The 18,285-nt window shown below is 46.1% G+C and overlaps 1 protein-coding gene across 2 annotated transcripts in view; it reads left to right on the plus strand.

Moving 5' to 3' along the window:
- Positions 1-721: 721 nt before the first annotated feature.
- Positions 722-18,285, plus strand: part of Mapkbp1 (mitogen-activated protein kinase binding protein 1) — a 52,861-nt gene continuing 35,297 nt past the window's right edge. For both annotated transcript variants that reach the window (XM_075961853.1, XM_075961855.1), the window contains exon 1: positions 722-1,539. In XM_075961853.1, coding sequence (XP_075817968.1) covers positions 1,423-1,539 — 117 coding nt within the window. In that variant the 5' untranslated portion in view covers positions 722-1,422. The remainder of the gene's footprint in view (positions 1,540-18,285) is intronic.

Here is an 18,285-nt window from a genome sequence, read left to right on the forward strand (position 1 = left end):
TTCACATCGGTAAGTGTCAGCCCTAGGGGTGTTTGGAAAGAAAAGATCTGGAGTAGCAAACTACTGTTAACGCTGTGGATAAAGGCTGTCGGTGGCTAACGAAATGATGGAAGGTATCGTGGGTGCATTCATTTACTTTCTCTGTTCGCAGTCTACCTAAGGCTCTGTTGTGGGCTTGAAGCTTCCGTCATTAACAGGTTGTTCAGTTCTAAAATATGTGAGTTGAGTTACTCCACTTGCGTCATTGTGTTAGTCTGGCTGTAATCACAAACCGTTCCAACCGTGTTAAATCCCAGCAGTTGGAGTGGAAAGGAGTTCTTTTGGCTGCATCCCAGCTTTTCTTTTCTTTTTTCTTTCTTCCTTCCTTTCTTCATTTCTTTTTTTTTTTTTTTTTTTTTTTTACGAGTTAGGAATTAAATTTCAGCGGTGGTCTCAGGCCTACCAAATACCAACCTTAGGCCTGGGGGCGTGGTTATCGTCTTGGGAATCTGGGAAGGTCTCTGGGGGGCCAGACCTGATAATACCGTAAAAGGCCTGGTTCTCTCAATTCTAAAGCCATGTTATGTTGACCTTGCTATAAGAGCGGTACCCACAATTATACTGTGCAGAATCCCGAGACCTCCGCTTCCACAGTTCATTTCTTGGCTCCGCCCCACAGGCGTCGATCGTCCAATCAGGAACTAATCTTCTGCAGACCGCACCCTCTTCCCTAGGCCCCGCCTCCCGGCGCCGCTCGGCCCAGGCTCTAGTTCGCGTTTTGAGCCGCTGGTGCCACCATAGCCGCTACTGCTGCGGCTGCTGCGGCGGAGCTGAAGCCGTCGAGCGCGATGCCCGAGGGCGCTGTGAGCTGGGCCTGAGCGAACGGGGGCGCTGACGAGTATTGAGGGCTTTTGGAGCGGGTGGTGGGTGTCGGGGGATTGGAAGCGAGCTCCCAAGGCCAGGGTGGGGGAGGGAGGCTCCCGTATCAGATCGGGTCAGCACGATCCCGGGCGGCCAGCACGGTGTCCCGGCCCCCAGCGGACCGCTCGGGTGACTTCGGCGGCCTCCTCCCTTGGACACCGCAGTTACCATGGGAACACTTGGGCTGTAACCGGCGCCAAACCCTCGTAGAACCCATCCCATTCTTCAGTTAAACGCCTCTGGCTGGCGTGGGCCTGACATTTCTTCACTCTAGGGGGTCGTCCTCCCTTCCTAAGAAATCTAGCTGGCTAGGGTGGGGATGAGGCGTGAGAAAGAACAGGGCAATGCCCAGAGTAAGAGCGGCTGACAGGCAGAAGACACCTACTGTGATGCCAAGGTTGCTTCTGCCATCTCAAGCCAGTGAAAGTGCATATCCGAAGGCCCTGCTGATAGAGAAGGCAGTACCACTGTTGAGACAAGTCCTAAGGCTAGGCCAGGGACTGTCCTTAGGGGCTCCTCCTTATGATGGCTGGGGAAGGGTCGACCATTACCAGCCGCATCAAGAACTTGCTGCGGTCCCCATCCATCAAATTGCGCAGAAGTAAAGCAGGAAACCGGCGAGAAGACCTCAGCTCCAAGGTGAGTCCTACTGGGAGCCACGTTTTTCAACTCTACCCTCTGTTGCACCTTTTTATTTTTTCACCTTTAATGAAATTCCTCTGTTGGCTCTAAAGATCAAACGTGTTTATCTCTAACAACCTGATTTGAAGTTGGATGAACAACAGCGCGCGTGGGTCGGCATGCTGAGACTCAACCATGGGAAGATATGCATGGGACCTCAGTTCAAACTAAGTGTGTGCTTGGGGAAGCTCGTTGACATGTTATGACTCAGTTTCTCTTCTTGGAAGAGGACAGTGAGATCACCTAGCTGTGAATAATGGGGATGTATTAGTGTAACAGTTGGGGTTATGCCAGCTATACTTGCTTAAAGAAATATACTGAAACACTTCATCAGAGATACCAAAACAATTTTATGACAAGCTTGATGATGCATGCCTGTAATCCCAGCACTAGCGAGTCAGAGGCAACTTCAATCTGGTCTATATAACAAGTTCCAGACCAGCCAGGGCTACATGGTTAGACCCTGTCCTGTCTAAAAAAGGTGAAGAAGGTTGGACTGGCAAGATGGCTCAGCTGGTAAGGACACTTGTCAACAAGCCTGATCTCCGGATTTGTACTCCTTGGGCTCACGTGATGGAAGGAGTAAACCAACGCCTAGGAGCGGTTCTCTGACCTCCGCACATGCATGCACACACGCACGCCCACAAAGAAATGAATGTATTTTTTTAGATTTATTTATTATGTATATAACTTTCTGCCTCCATGTATACCCTCATGCCAGGGGTGAGGGGCAGATCTCATTACAGATGGTTTGGAGCCACCATGTGGTTGCTGGGAATTAAACTCAGGACCTCTGGAAGATCAGACAGTGCTCTTAACCACTGAGCCATCTCTCCAGACCTGAATGTATTTTTTTTAATCTCTTCTAAATTTATTTAACTGGAACTTTGCTTCTTGGTTTCTCATATAATGTGAAGGAGCCAAGTGTGTGCCAGAAAGACAGCTTCACTGGTTTGTGCTTATACACAGCTCATCCTGGTTACTGTGTGCCCGCATCCTTTTCTGGACAAATGTTACATGGTTCTGTCTGGGTTCACACTCTACAAACCACAGTGTCCCTGGTGCTGGGACGCTGGCATGCCCATCTTATGCTTTATTCAGCTGCTGATCCCCACAATTTTGGGCATACAACAGTAGAATACATTTATTTACTCTCTTGAGGGAATCTTGAGCATTGTCTACAGGATTAGATTAGGTTTTGTGTCTTATTAGCAGCCTGCAAACACAATAGCTTTGTAGTACAGGGTTGCTACCCACAGAGGCCTTTGAGACAGCAGCATTTTATTGCCTTGCCTGTGACTCTTCGGAGATGATCAACCCTGTTGAGGAAAGACTTAGAGTTTAATACACAACATGACAGAGTTCTTGGAGGACTTACTGCATCCTTTAGCAGAGCTGTCATTGCTTTGGTAAAGTGAACAGCTTTCCTGTATATTCTAGCAGGGATTCTTTTTTTTTTCTCTGTAGTTTTAATATTTATTTATTTACTTATTATGTATACATATATGTGTGTATGCCTGCAGGCCAGAAGAGGGCACCAGACCTCATTACAGATGGTTGTGAGCCACCATGTGGTTGCTGGGAATTGAACTCAGGACCTTTGGAAGAGCAGGCAACGCTCTTAACCTCTGAGTCATCTCTCCAGCCCTCTAGCAGGGATTCTATTGAATTAAAATTTGCCACATTTTTGTGGTGGTGGTTAGGACCTTTTTCAAGGACCCTCATTAATAATTGTGCCTATTCTCTAGAGGCAGAAGAATGAGCCCTCCAACTGAGAACTCTTAGGTACAGCTCTCTTTGCCCATCCCTTTTTAAAAAGCTTTTATTTATCATTATCATACTGTGATGTGTGAGCAGGTGCACATGTGCCAATGGTGTTGTTGTGGAGGTCAACATGGCAAGCACTTTTACCTGCCAAGTCACCTGGCTGACCCAAAAGATGTATCCTAAGCTGCCCTCCAACACCTGATCCTCCTACCTCTGCCTCCTCAGCATATCCTATCGCCATACACCACCACAACGGGCACCTTTGCTGCTTCAGGTCTGTCGTCACTAATGTGTTGTTCTGGAAATACGCACTAAGTTGTCAAAGGAATTACAGGGGCAGGAGATCAGGAGAGACTTGATGGAACAAGGGATGTTTGCACTGTTGAGTCCTGAGGAAAGAGAGGGTCACTCTAGGAAAACAGTGACAGAAAACCATCTCTGGCATCACCATTTAACATCCTTGTTCCAAGTAGGAAGTCAGTGCTGACCTTTTAAATGGTGTGACTGAGCATGAGCTGTCTTTGTGTACCTGGCACATGACCTTCTTCCATGAAGGCTTTCTACTTAGGGTTGTTGTAAAAGCTTGCTTTATGACCCACATAAGACCTGGCCCGTGTGTTTCCCTAATGCATGGTAACTAAGGTAACTATGGCATGGATTTGTGGAGACTTAATTTTGTTTTGTTTTGTTTTGTTTTATGAGACATGGGTCTCAATATGACCCAGACTGGCCTGGAACTTCATATGTAGCCCAGACTGGCTTCAAATTGGAGATCCTCCTGCCTCAGCCTCCTGCGTGCTGGGATAGTTATATTATACCACTGCACCTGACCATGGTAGCTAATCTTGAAACAAAACTTGAAGATAAAAAGAAAAAACGGGTTGAAGATAAGGAAGGAGGGATAGAATGGCATTGTGCAGCTCCTAACTCAGGTAGATTCCTGTTTTAATTTTTTTTTTTTTGAGACAAGATCTTGTTATCCAGTAGCCCAGGCAGCCCTCAGACATGTGATTCTCTTGCTTTGGATCGTACCATTCTGTATTACAAAATTATCCACTTATTTGTAGCTCTGTCTCCATATCTTCCAGAACAGAGGGACGCCTCTGATTAGTTCTGCTACTTTGAAACTAATTTCTAGTTGTCCTTTTATGTGTGTCTTCAATTGCTAAAGACAACAGAGAACTTGTTCCTTACAGTGTGAGCTACACAGTGGGTAGGAAGGTAGCACGTGGCTGAGACAAAGATGTCTGCGCAGATGAGCTGGATGGCCAGAGGATAAGAGATGAGCAGGAAGAGTTGTGCCCTCCCGAGAAGTCAAAACCTGGGGTAATGGGATGGCTGAAAGGAACTAGAGAGGACACTGCTCCTTAAGGGCTTTTTCTTTAGGAGAGAGCCATTTAAAATATGGTTAAATATGGCTTAAAGCTGAGACGAGAGAGCCAGGAGTAAAGGTGGGGTTTAATGACTCTAGGGAGAGTAAATGAGCAAGGAGAGTTTATCAAGTTTTGTCACGGGGAAGGCGCTTTCTACAGTGGAGTAAATTCGAGAAGACCAGTAGGCGATGCCATGCCAGGTCTGCAGACTCTTGAAGAGCTGGCCGCTCTCTTCAGTTGTAAACCTTTCAAGCCCAGATCCTGGGTGTTTGTCACTTCCCGCCTCCCGTCTCCGCTGAGGCCGTGTTTTCTTTAGGAATAAAATGTGTGTGCTGTTGGTAGCTAATCCTTTTCTCTCCCCCTCTTTTCCTAAAGTTTCTGGAGATTTTTGTGTAGAGGGAGCCCGGGTGGTTCTATTTTTACAAGGGACAGAAATGGACTGAGGCTGAGCAGGCAGGATTGAAGTTAGGGACACAAAAGGATTCCTGTACTAAGTGGTAGTTTTAAAAACATCTTTCTTAGTCACTGTTAATCTGGTCTAGGTTGTATATTATTTGTTCAGATTTTCTTCTAGCCCAGCTTTATGATTGTACAGCTATTCTTGTTCTTTTCCTGTATGATTATATGCTGTTGCTTTGGGCCTTTAGTATGCGGTTGCTCTAAAGAGTGTGTAGGTAGGTTTCATGAAAGAGTGAAGACTAGCAATAGTCTAATTTCAGCCTTTGCCTCAGTATTTGAGCCCAGATATTAGTATCAAAAGCCTTTTCTGCCTTTTTGGTAGCGGGAAACATACTTATTTTCAAAGCACATGTCAATCCTAAGCTCTAGCTTGAGGCTGACAGCTTGGGAGAATGGTTAGCAGGTCCTCAGACTATTAACATTTAAGAAATAGCATTCAGTTGGTAGAGTGCTTTCTTAACATGCACGAAACCCTAGGCCCCACCCTCAGCACCATGTAAACCAGAGTAGCACACATTGAAATCCCAGCATATGGAAGGTTGATGTCAGCCTGGATTATATGAAACCCTGTCTCAAAAAAGGAAGAAAGTAAGTAAACCCTGTTCCAGGACCCATTCTCATATTACAGAATCAGAGCCTCTTGGAGTGGAGTTTGGTAGCTGTGTGTATATTAAGTTGTGTGAGAAGCCCACTCTCAGTTATAGTACTTATGGCCAAAGTACTATGTCCCTGACATCTGTTGGCTTCATATCCAAATCCTTACTGAAGTTTATTGACAGTACACCAGTCCAGCTTGGGACGCATGCTCTTTTCCTTGAGTGGATTTTTATTCTTGTCTGTCTTCTAGACTTCTAGCTGTGTAAACTGTCGGGGTGGCTCTAACAGAATTCACTGCTGTGAGGGCAGACCTTAGAGTCAGTTGTCTCACTAAGACAGTTCCCCAGGATAGCATCTGATGAGCCCGTGCCAGCTCTCCGTCTCACTGTCCTTCCTAGGAATGAACAGACTTTATTGTGGGATATATACTCTCTGAACTCTCTCTCCACTTGGGATAGATGACCGGGAATAGCGGTCTCTCAGCCAGTAGCTTAGCACTTCCCTCCCCACAACGCTCTGTTTTCCTGCCTCAGCCTCCCCAGAATTGTGGGCACTTGCCACCGTGCCTGGCTGTGGTGCACTGTGGTGCTGAGGCTGATCAAGTGTTGTGAGACCCCGGGAACAGGTGCTGCGCTTGAACAGCGCTACTTTCTGGTTTTGTGATCATCTCCCTGCTGGTGCCCCAAGCCCTTAAAATGGTTCTTACTGAGAGAGTCCTCTTTCCTGAACCCATAACACCTCTTCCTTCACTGTCTAAAAATATCCTGGCCTCTTCAGGCTGAGTGTCTCCAGAGACACTGCTCATCTCCTTGGCTGCTCACTCCAGAGTCCCTCTCACTTAGCTGGTTAGGCCAAGTTGTCCTGCTGGATCAGCCTTTAGTAATTTTTTTTCTTTTGCAGTGCCAGGATTAAACCCAGAGAATTGATTGGTTAGGCAAACACCGTACCACCACACTTTATCATGTCCCCAAGCTCCACCTTCACCCCATCTCACTAATTGGACCTTGGAATTTCTCACTTGGCCTCCATTTGTCACCTGTGTGCTTTCATTTCTTGATGAGTGAGGAGCACAGGTGAAGGTGAGGAGCACAGGTGAGGGTGGGGCCTCTGCCTGACTCTCTGCCCCACCCCCAAGCCCCTTGACTCTCCGGCTGGACTTGGAACTGTTATCACTGCCCTTTGGAGAACAGTCAAGGGCTTGAAATCTGGGACTATGTTTATTCAAACTAAGCTTCTCTGAGAACGTGGGCTATCAAGCTGTCCTTTAGAGGATGTGTTGGTTTGACTTCATGTTCAGGCAGCAGTGTTGTTGGGGAAGCTGCAGTGTTTTCAGTAGGCTTTGTTATGTTAGACATCCCCTGCGAGCTAAGCCTCTTTCTGCTGCTTTCTCAGTGCAGAGCAAAGGGTTTTCTATCAGCTGCCTTTTCTCAGCTCTAGCTCTCATAGAATGCAGACCGAGGCTAACCCACTTTTTTTGGTGTTTACTGTTGTACTGTTGTGAGAATTCCATCCCTGGGGAGACATAAACAGCACCTACTCCTTCCTCATAAAGTCCCAGTGGCAAACCAAAGTAACAGTCCATCAGACTTTACTCTAGGGAGCCAGGAAGTTTATTGTGTTTGCTACAGAGCATGGGGAAGGGGTGACAGAAGTATGGGGGACCCAAGAGCTTCCCTACTGGAAAGTCTTCATGAGACATGGATGATGGCTTCCCCGCAGCCTCAGCCTCGTAGATGGAACTCCTCCCATTTAGCCTTCCCAGACTGCACGTGGCAGACACCTTGAGACCTGATAGTGCGCATGCAATTAAGGCATGGAAAGTGCGGGGAGCAGCTGGGATCTCAGGGACACTGCAGTGACCCACCCCTTCTCTGAGTGGACCTCAGTAGACCACAGGCGGTTTGGTGGTAGTCTCTTGCAAGCATGGCAGCTGTTCTGCTTGCCATAAGGTTTTGCCTTAATGATTTATTTTTCTTAAGACAGGAACTTCCTCTATAGCCCAGACTAGCCTTGAACTAGTCTTGGTAGTTCTTCTGCCTCAGCCCTGCCTCCCAATGCTGGGATTAGAGGCTTGTGCTACCCCACCCTTAACTTCTGTTACTTCATACTTAATATTTAAAGATGAAAGGGGGCAGGGATTGAGGGAGATTAAAAGTGAGCATGACAGCCATGCTGAGTAATATGGACCCTTAGGATCTGAATTTTTGAATGTTGAGATTTTTCCACATCTTTTCTTCTTATTTGACACTTTTATCAACAACCCCATAGTGCTGCTCTTGTGGGTTTTTTTATTTCTTTTTCTTTTACTTTCTGGGGACAAATCCTAAGAATCGTAGGCTTTCTGGGTGGTGGTGGTAGACACCTTTAATCCCAGCACTGGGGAGGCAAAGGTAGGCAGATCTCTGTGAGTTTGAGGCCAGCCTTGTCTACAGAGTGAGTTCCAGGACAGGCTCCAATGCTACCCAGAGAAACCCTGTCTTGAAAAAACAACAAACAAACAAAGAATCATAGGCTGGGTTCAAACTCAGCAGCTCTCTTGCTGCTCTGGCCTTCTGTGTGTTGCGAGTACAGGGAGCACCCAGCTGCCAGTTTTATTCCTAATGCTTCTTACTCTGGTTTTGAAGGACACTTGGAAGGATTCTCCTCCTAGACTGCTGGGGAGTACACGTTACTCCCTCTCACCACCACAGAAACTGTGTAACGCCTTTTCAGGCCTTCCCAGGGTGTAGAACCGCGTTTGTGGAAGACAGGGTTCATAAGCTCACCTCCCCTAACACTGAGGTGAGGCTGAGGGTGGTTTCTCTCCTTTTCCTTCATTCATAGTGAAGATTTAAATTTACTTGAAGATCTTGGAAGACTTCTTGCACCCTTGTGGCTGATACTGTCCCACATACACGTTGTCAAATGCTCTTTTAGAGGCGTCATCAGAAGGGAGGTTTTGTGGGGTTTTCTTTTTGTTGTTCTTTGGAAATTTGGTTTTTTATTAGTTCTGGGGTTAGGATCCAAGGCTTGATCTAATAGGCAAGTGCTGTACCCGGGAGGCAGACCTCCCGCCCTGTGCTTTGGGGTTCTAATGTTCCTTTCCATTTGACGAGGCGCTACACTTCTCCTCAGTCTTTGAGATCTGCCTGACTGTAGTGGCGCTTCTGGCCATTTCTCCACGTATTTGCCTGGCCTCTTACAGGTGCTGGCATGTAACAAAGAAACACAGCTTTTAAAAATACAGGAACTATAACACAGCAACGTTTCTGCAACGTAATAGCGTGTTATGAATAATTGTTTCCACCATGCATGTTGGGGACTGAGGACTGTTCCAGTGGACAGTAGGAAGCTCCAAAACCCAAACTTAATCTTTATTCTGTACTCCTCCCAAGGTTATCTTCATTTCCAAAAGAAGCCTATCATTGCTATAGCCAGTGCACTGTGTATAGGTTGGAGGAGGTGCATTGTTAGTTTGTATTAAATACACATTTTTATCAGGGTATAGTAGCACAGGCCTTTGATGCCAGCACTTGGGAAGTGGGAACAGGAGACTGAAGACTTCAAGATCATCCGTCCTGTCGTCTAGATCTTAGAGAATTCAGCCTGGGCTACACGATACTCAATCTCAAAAACAAAAAACAATTGTGAACGCACACGCTCACTCTTTTCCATAACCTTCCCTAGAAAGGCCAGTGTAATGAGTTTCTCAGCTGATGCTTTAGATCTATGGTCTAGTAACCTTTGTCTGTATTCTTGCTCCTCTTCTCACCCCCACACTTTCCTGACTCTTTCCCCACAGCTTGCCCTGTGATACTATTAGGAAGCATTTAACTTGTGGGTCTGTGGGTAATTGAATGTCAAGTTGTTGCAACTGTGTGGTTCCAGATGCCTGTGAGCCACAGCAAGTGCTGCTGCTTTTAGAACTGGTGCGGAGTAGAAACCAACAGATGCCTTGGCCATCCCTGTGGCGGTGGGGTTGGCTGGGTTTTCATCTGAGGTATTGTTTGGCAGGCTTATTGTGTCTCTCATGTTTTTTGAGCAGGGCCTAGTGTAATACTGGATCTTTCCCTCCAGCTGTACCTGTTTGGTATTTTAGCCTATAGCCAACTTTGTTTTTTAAGTCATGGAGAATGCTGAGCGAAATCTTTATTTTTGTGAAAAACAAAAACTGCCCCAAATGCGCCATGCTAGGACTGACCTGGATGGTGACAGGATCGGGTGAATTTGAACACGAGCAGAAATGAGGCCACTTGCTCACCCGACTCCCTTTATCTGCATGGGCTCCAGGGTTACACATTTCCTCGAGCAGATGTCTGCCCTCACCTGACCTCAGATCTCTATGGTTTTGATTTCTTCTCTCAAGTAGTCAAGTGTGACCACACTGTAAGTGCAAAAACATGGGCTTCAAGGCACGCTCCCCTGCGTTGCTCACACCCAGGCTTGCCTTCAGGACTGTGGTGAGGTTTAAATGAGATTTAGTGACCATGAAAGAGCGATGGAAGACACAAATAACTTCACAGATAGAAAGGGTTGCTAAAAGCGACAGAGCACAAAGGTTTGTAGACTGTCAATGAACTTTGTTCTAATTTGTGGTAAAATTCAATTCCTTCTAGTTGCCATTTGTGAGAAGTCCCTTTTTGCAGGTTTAGCATCATTTGTTCCAACATTTAACACATCCTTAGTATCTTTTCCTTGCCAATGATTTAACTTGTGTCAACAATACTAACTGAAAGGGTTAGTAATGTTCTGTGTTTTGGAGACCTGAGAAGTCAGGTGTCTGTACTATCACTTTCTGCCTTATTCCCTTGAGATAAAATCATTGAACCTGGAAGTAGCCCAGTGACCAGCGTTCTCTCCAATAGTGCCAGGGTTACAGGATCACACCAACTTTTTCCATGGGTGCTGGGGATGTGAACTCAGGTCCTCAGACTTGTACAGCAACCATTCTTTCCCACTGAGCCATTCCAGTCCACAATGATCTTTTTGACATCAATTATATTATAATTTATTTCTTTGATATAGCAATAAGTTTGTTACAATTAAAAGTCAAACTAGAGGCTGGAGAAAGGGCTCTATGATTATGAGCACTGGCTGTTCTTCAAAGGACCTGGGTTCAATTCCCAGGATCCACACGGCAGTTCATAACCATCTGTGTAACTCCAGGGATTGTAGGGGATCTGACTCCCACCTCTAGCCTCTCTGAGGCATGCATGTGGTGCATAGACACATATCAGGCAAAACATTCATACATGTAAAATAAGTCAAACTAGTGAATTCATAGGGATAGGAGTAAGTCCTAATTTTCCATGTTAGATCAAAGTTACTGAGTTTATGAACATATTTCCTAGTAGCAATGCCTTCAACAAGGTAGAGAAATAATTTTTCTTTGGAGGAGGCTAATGACATTTATATTGAAATCATTGAGAATTATATTGGTCCTATAATTTCAGTCAAAGAATTTTGGGGGTGGGGTGGGAGTTGTTTCAAGGCATGTTTCCCTGTGTCCTGGCAGTCCTGGAACTCATTCTGTAGACCGGGCTGGCCTTGAACTCAGAAATCCACCTGCCTCTGCCTCCTGGGTGCTGGAATTAAAAGCATCAGTCTAAGAATTGAAAGTCAGTGTGAAAATATATTAGTTTTATAACCCACTAGGTTTCTAATTTGATACTGCAGTGAAATTTTTATTTAAAAAATTTGGTGGAACGGATCTTTGTGGTGCACGTGCTCTGTGAAGAGTAATGTAAAGAGGATCATGAAGCAGTTGTCCCATAATTTCAACACGCAGAGAAGCCACTGAAAGTTGAGACTCGGGATGTGTGACCTTTGAACTGATCTGTGCATGGAAGCTAGGATATCGGTATGTTTGGTAGTGGCTCCTTTTGGGAATAACCTGCACTGGCAAGTGTGCCTGTTTCTTTTAGGTGAGTAGCAGGAAACTGAATTAGATTTTGGGGCTGGTGACGCTAGGCGCAGACATTTACACTTTATTTAGCTGGCAACAAGGACCCCTCGAAAGTTTTTGAGCAAGAAGAAAGGGTAAAGTCCACAGGAGGGGATTTTTATATGAAAGCTCTTGCTACCTCTGGGAAAGTGAGGAAGGCCTTAGGGTGTGGAAAGGAGTCTTGACCCCAAGTCACCATGACGCTGAGCACTAGAGCCTTCCTTCCCCACACCGTCTTCTCAGTTGCACACTCACTTTACCCAGGTCGTCTTGGCAAGGAACACAGTATTCTTCCTGCTGACAGCAGTGGAAACCGGGAGTTGTGAATTTTTGTTTTTTGGTTGTTTTGTTTTTTTGAGACAGGTTTCTCTACATAGCTCTCGCTATCCTGGAACTCACTGTGTAGACCAGGCTAGCCACAAAATCACAGAGATAGACCCGCCTCTGTCTTCCAAGTGCTGGGATTAAAGGTGTGTGCCACTACATTAAGTCCAAGTAGTGACATTTAAAAGGAAGGAAGGAAGGAAGGAAGGAAGGAAGGAAGGAAGGAAGGAAGGAAAGAAAGAAAGAAAGAAAGAAAGAAAGAAAAGAAAGAAAGAAAGAAAAAACATTAAAGCTGGGGCTGGAGAGATGGCTCAGTGGTTAAAGGCACACTGTTCTTGCAGAGGAGTGGATTCAGTTCCCAACACTGTCAAACAGTTCACAATTACCTTTAACTCCAGTCCAGAGAATCTGACACCCATTTCTAGACTCTGCAGGCATGCTCACACACACAAGAACATGTGCATGCGCACACACACACACACACACACACAATAAATAAATAATAAAGATGAAACAAATCTTTAAAAACAAAACTGTGAAGCTAGCCTGACAGGCATGTTTTACCCCTGTTTTATCCTGATGCCCTCTGTCTTCTCCTTTCTAGTGATTTTGTTGTGTTTTGAGACAGACTGGCCTGGAACTCACTACTTGCTATGTAGCCCAGGCTAGCTTCAAACTTGGAATGGTCCTCCTGGCCTTGGTCTCTAAGATGCTAGGATTACAAATGTGTCTCATCATATCCAGCCCCACCCTAACCCCAAGGCTGCACTTGAATTCTTGGGTTTCTTAACTTTCCAAGTAGCTAGGAGCACAAGGGCATGCCTGTCACTGTGCCCGTGTGCCCTCTGCCTCCTTGGTTTTCTGGCCTGTCCTTGACGTGCACCAGAGGTGAGGTGACTCCTAGTGTGTGCCAGTAGAAACGGCAACGTTCTGTTGATGCTGGAAAACCCAGGCCTCTTCCTCGCGGCACTGTGGCTTCTGCTGCAGGCTGCCCTGGGTGCACACTCACCGGTTACCTCCTTCTTTCTATTTGTTCATTTATTTAATTAACTAACTTTTTTCATTTATTTTGTTTCTCTGTAACATGGGTATAATCCCAGTCCTTCATGAAGCTGTCACGAGTGTTACATTAGATACTCAATAGAGCAGTTGTTGGCAGGTTGTGTGTTCAGTGAGTGGTAGCTCTGGTTGCTGTAGAACCGGTCTGCACAGACCCTTTGTCCCTTCGGGTATTGTCTCAAGACTTGAAGTGCCAGCTTTTTCTTGTGGTCCCAGCAGGGCCTAAGATTTGGGGAAAATGGCAAAATGCTTTAAATATAGTTGAGGCCTGATGGTGATGGCACACACTTTAGATCTCAGAATTCGAGAGGCAGAGGCAGGCAAATCTCTGAATTTGAGGTCAGGTGGTGAGTTCCAGGACAGCCAGGGCTACACAGAGAAACCCTGTCTTCAAACAAACAAACAAATGCTCTGGTTCAGACCCTGATTCTTAGAACCATTTGGAAAGCTTTTCTTTTTTGTTTTCTTTTTTGACACAGGGATCCTCCCTGTTGTCAGGCTGACCTACAGCTGCTGGCAATCATTTTTCTTTCAACCCCAGAAGTAGCAGGGATTTTAGATGTGCCTCTGGAGAGCCTTTGCCATGCAGATGAATTAAACCTCCCCTTGTGTTTCTGTTCAGAACCTTGCAAAGCCAGCTGTGGTTTTGTCTGCCTTGTAGCCCAGCTACCTAGAGACTGCGGTAGGAAGATTGTTTGAGTTCCAGAGTTTTAGACCATCCTAGACACACAGGGAGACCTACCTCAGAAAAAGTGGTGGGGACTGAGGAGGTGAGCCAGTTAGTAAAACGCTTGCCACACAAGCAGGAGGATCTGAGTTTGATCCCCAGCACCCACTTGAAAAGATGGGCTCTAAGCCGGGCGATGGTGGTGCACGCCTTTAATCCCAGCACTCGGGAGGCAGAGGCAGGTGAATCTCTGTGAGTTTGAGACCAGCCTGGTCTACAAGAGCTAGTTCCAGGATAGGCTCCAAAGCCACAGAGAAACCCTGTTTCGAAAAACAAAAAAAAAAAAAAAAAAAAAAAAGATGGGCTCTGGCCCAGACTATGCCAGCACTGGCTTCCTAAGGCTTGCTGACCAGCCAGATCAGCCGGAGTAATAGATCAGCAAGTAATAGACTCTGTCTGAGAACACAAGGTAGGAAGCTAGAGAAGATGCCACACACATTTGGATGCACATAACCTCACAGGACGGGACAAGGGATGTGCCCGAGGGGTAGGGACTGCTATCTGGGCCTCGTGGGGATCTTGAAGTAATTCTATTGCTGGCCCAAGACTGGGCAACTTTTGTTCTAGTCTGCTGGTCTCCAAGGACTTGTGATAGAGGATCTCTAAGATTATCTCTTGTACACAGTAGCAGACTGATCTCCCCTAGAAGCTGGTGCTGTTTGAATCCCAGCACAGGAGAATCAGCTCGGCTCCCACTAGTCTGCAGTGTTGGACAGGAAAGCTTAGCTTAGTCACATTGGAGTCACTGGGGAAGATAGCGTAACTCTAAATCATCCACAGTGGGTTAAGACCAGCGCAGACTTGAGAGGCCAGGTCTCTTTGCCTGCCTTGGAAGGATCCTTTTTGCTCCTAACTACCTCTGACCAGATGACACTTTGACCTCTAAATCGCCAGAATCATTCTGTCTTCTAGGTCCAGTCTTTGGGTCTCTGCGCAGCTGCCTAAGGTTCTGTAGAAAGCCGTGAGCTCTCTGTAGCTTCTGTGTAAGCGGCAGTTCTTAGGGTGGGGTGTGATTACAGTAGAGAATAGACAGGTCACTGTAAACACTTTTTCTTAACCTCTAGGAAGGTAGCAAGGTCTCTGGTGTGCTTGTTTCTGGAAGCCACAAGCCACCACTGGTCTGAAATGGCTTACATCCCTGGGGTTTATCATTTGTGCCCAGTGGAACTGAGAAGCTGGGGAGGGGGAAGAAGGGAAGAAGGAGGCTGGGGGCAACAAGATGGCAACAAAAGCAGATATCACTTTCCTTAGTGTTGGGGATTTCTCACCCGTTTGAGGTCAGCCAAACCCTAGACAACCCAGGCCTTTTCAAAGTGATTTTGACTTTTTAGGTCCCCACCATGAGGGGGCAGCCCTTCATAGCATGGGCCGACTCCCGGTGTGGTGGGCCCTCACACTATGGAAGAAAGAGAAAACCTTCACAGTCTATGCCTGGTCCAGGCAAGGAGTCCCTATGTCAGAGCAAGTGAGCAAGCCAGAAAGGTGGAAGCTTGAGAGCTTGGCTAGAAATAGCTGAGGCCCTCCCTACAGTCCTGGGCTGTGTTTAGTTTAACAGCCTGGGGCTTCTTGGGACTGGGGTGGATGGCTCAGACATCTGAGGAATTCTGTTCCTGCCTCCTCGTAGCACGCACGTTGACGGGTGCTCCCCTATAGGAACTCCCCCTCTCTACTGCCAGGCACCTCATCTTTTCCACAGCATGAGAGTGGGTTTTCTCCAAAGCTCTGCTTAGTCTCTCCCTCCTGTCTTCTGTCTTCTCCTATCTTATTGGAAACACTTATCAATAAATATTTCCAGTCCTAACCTCTCCAAGTATCCATCCTGTTTATGTTGCTGAATGGAGTGCTCTGTGGGTCCTCCTAAATACCCCAGCACCCCTTCAGAGCAGTGCCCTGCCCCCTTGTAGACCCAGGTCCTGCTTTTGACTTTGCTATTTCTGAGGTTCAGAATTGTTTTTTTTTTCCACAGAGTTGTATAGTGCTCATTTATTGCCAGTTTTATTTGCTTTATGGCTTTTGGATGTTATTTCTGTTCTACTGCTACTGTCTCAATGCTTGTCTTGATTTCATTACTTCTCACCTGAGTTATTCTGGCAGCCTCATAACTGTCTCCTGTGTAGGTTTGTGTTGGAGCTTTGCTTGAACTCCTCCCGTGGTCTCCCAGGACCTAAAAATTACTCCTCTTAGTTTGGCACTCAAGGTCCTTTCAGAGCGAGGCATGGTGGCACATGCCTGTAATCCCAAAACTCAAGAGACTAAAGCAGGAGGATTGCCATGAGTTTGAGGCCAGCCTGTGATATGTATCAGGCCAGTCAGGACCTATCTTAAACAAGCAGTTCTTTCTGGTCCCTTTGCATTCTACCTCTCTAGACTTAGAATTCCCTGGAGCACGATTTTATCATCTCTGTTATCTCCTGCCATCAGACTGTTCCTCACACAGCTTCCTCTAAGAATTCCTTCTGTGTTTTCACCTGTCAAAGTCCTGTGAGGAGGGCAGTGAGATGCCTCAGTGGGTAAACACAATTGCTGCTAAACCTGGTAGCCCAGGCTTGAGTGCTGAGACTCACATGGTGGAAGGAGAGCACAGACTCCCCCAAGTTATCCCTTTAGTGATGTTCGTGTACCATAGTACATAGGTACACACAAACTAAATAAATGTAATAAAATAAATCCTCTGTGTGCCACAATGCCTAGCCTCAAAGTTTTGAAAGAAATCTCATCTCTAAATACTAAGGAAACACCAAATCCCCACTCTGTATCACTAGGCAAGGTCTCCTTCATGAACCTGCCCAGATGTCATGTCTCATTGTTGAGGATTCTGTTCTTTTGTGACCTTTGTCACACACTGTATTACTCTGGACTATTCCTGATGGGATCCCCATAGCATCCTGTGGCTTCCAGACTCATGCATACATGCATACACACATACATACACACTAAACAGTTTGTGGCTGGAGAGATGGCTCAACAGTTAAGAGCACATACTGATCTCCTCCAGAGAACCCAAGTTTGATTTCTAGTGTTCGTGTCAGAAAGCTCACAATCAGCTATAGTTCCAGCTCTAGGGGCATCTGACCTCCCCGACTTCTGCAGGCACCTGGACTAGGAGCATCTGACCTCCCCGACTTCTGCAGGCACCTGGACTAGGGGCATCTGACCTCCCCAACTTCTGCAGGCACCTGGACTAGGGGCATCTGACCTCCCCGACTTCTGCAGGCACCTGTACTCATGCACACGCACCTGCACACAGACACATCATTTTAAAAAATTAAAATTCACCGGACAGTGGTGGCGCACTCCTTGGAAGGCAGAAGCAGGTGGGTCTCTGTGAGTTCGAGGCCAGCCTGGTCTACAGAAGCTAGTTCCAGGACAGGCTCTAAAGCTACAGAGAAACCCTGTCTTGAAAAACAAAACCAAAAAATAAATAAATTAAAATTCAAAAAATATTTATTTTTATTTCATAGTATTTTTGCCTACATGTATGTCTACACCATTTGTGTGCTGTGGTCAGAAGAAGGCATCAGAGTCCCTGGAGTTGTTGTTGTTGTTGTTTTCAGTGAACCAGCTATTTATTAGGAAATTAGGAAGACAAGAACCTCCAGGGCTGCCCACCTCATCCCTCCACTAAGTCCAGATCTACACCCTGCCACTGGTCTTAAAGACAGTTGTAAGCCACTCTGTGGGTGCTGGACAGTTAACCCAGGTCCTCTGGAAGAACAGCCAGTGCTCTTACCTGCTGATCCAGCCCCAACTTTCAGACTTTTGAAAACACCCATTAATATACTTTACTTTGTGATTTGATTCTGCATGATCTATTTTTGTTCTGTTTATTCATTACTAACCAAATTGTTTTCAAATCCTATTCATAAATTGCAGTTAGAAAATAGTTTTATTTAGTATGAATTAGTGTGTAGTCTTACACCTCTGAACCACTTGTTTCCTCCACTACTCTTTTTTCTTTTTAATTTATTATTTTATATACATCAGTGTTTCTCCATGGGTGTTGGGTCCCCTGGAACTGAAATTACAGACAGTTGTAAACTGTCATGTGGGTGCTAGGAATTGAACCCAGGTCCTCTGGAAGAGCAGTCAGTGCTCTTAAACACGGAGCCATCTCTGCAGCCCTTCCCCCACTCCTTAAGAGTAAGCAGAAAGGACACCTAAACACCAGACTTTACTCTCTTTCTCTCTCATAAGCTGTTACAAAGTTAACTATCTGATTTGAGTAAGGGAAATGTTGCCTAAATCCTTTCTCTCTTGATATGCTGTGTCGGGTTCATACTGGGGGTGGTGGGTGTGTCGGCTCTCTCACAGGCTACTGTAGAATCCTGCCCGTGGAAAGATGACACCAGTTTCGGGCTGGGAAAGACTCCCCTCCATTTCAACACTCTCCACCTGCTGAAGCAAGAGCTGGCTCAGGCTCTTAACATGGTGCCCTTCCAGCTTTAGACTGCATTGTGGATATAGAGATCATGCCA

The sequence above is a fragment of the Microtus pennsylvanicus genome, chromosome 2 (genome assembly GCF_037038515.1).
Source record: "Microtus pennsylvanicus isolate mMicPen1 chromosome 2, mMicPen1.hap1, whole genome shotgun sequence".
NCBI classification, from domain to species: domain Eukaryota; kingdom Metazoa; phylum Chordata; class Mammalia; order Rodentia; family Cricetidae; genus Microtus; species Microtus pennsylvanicus.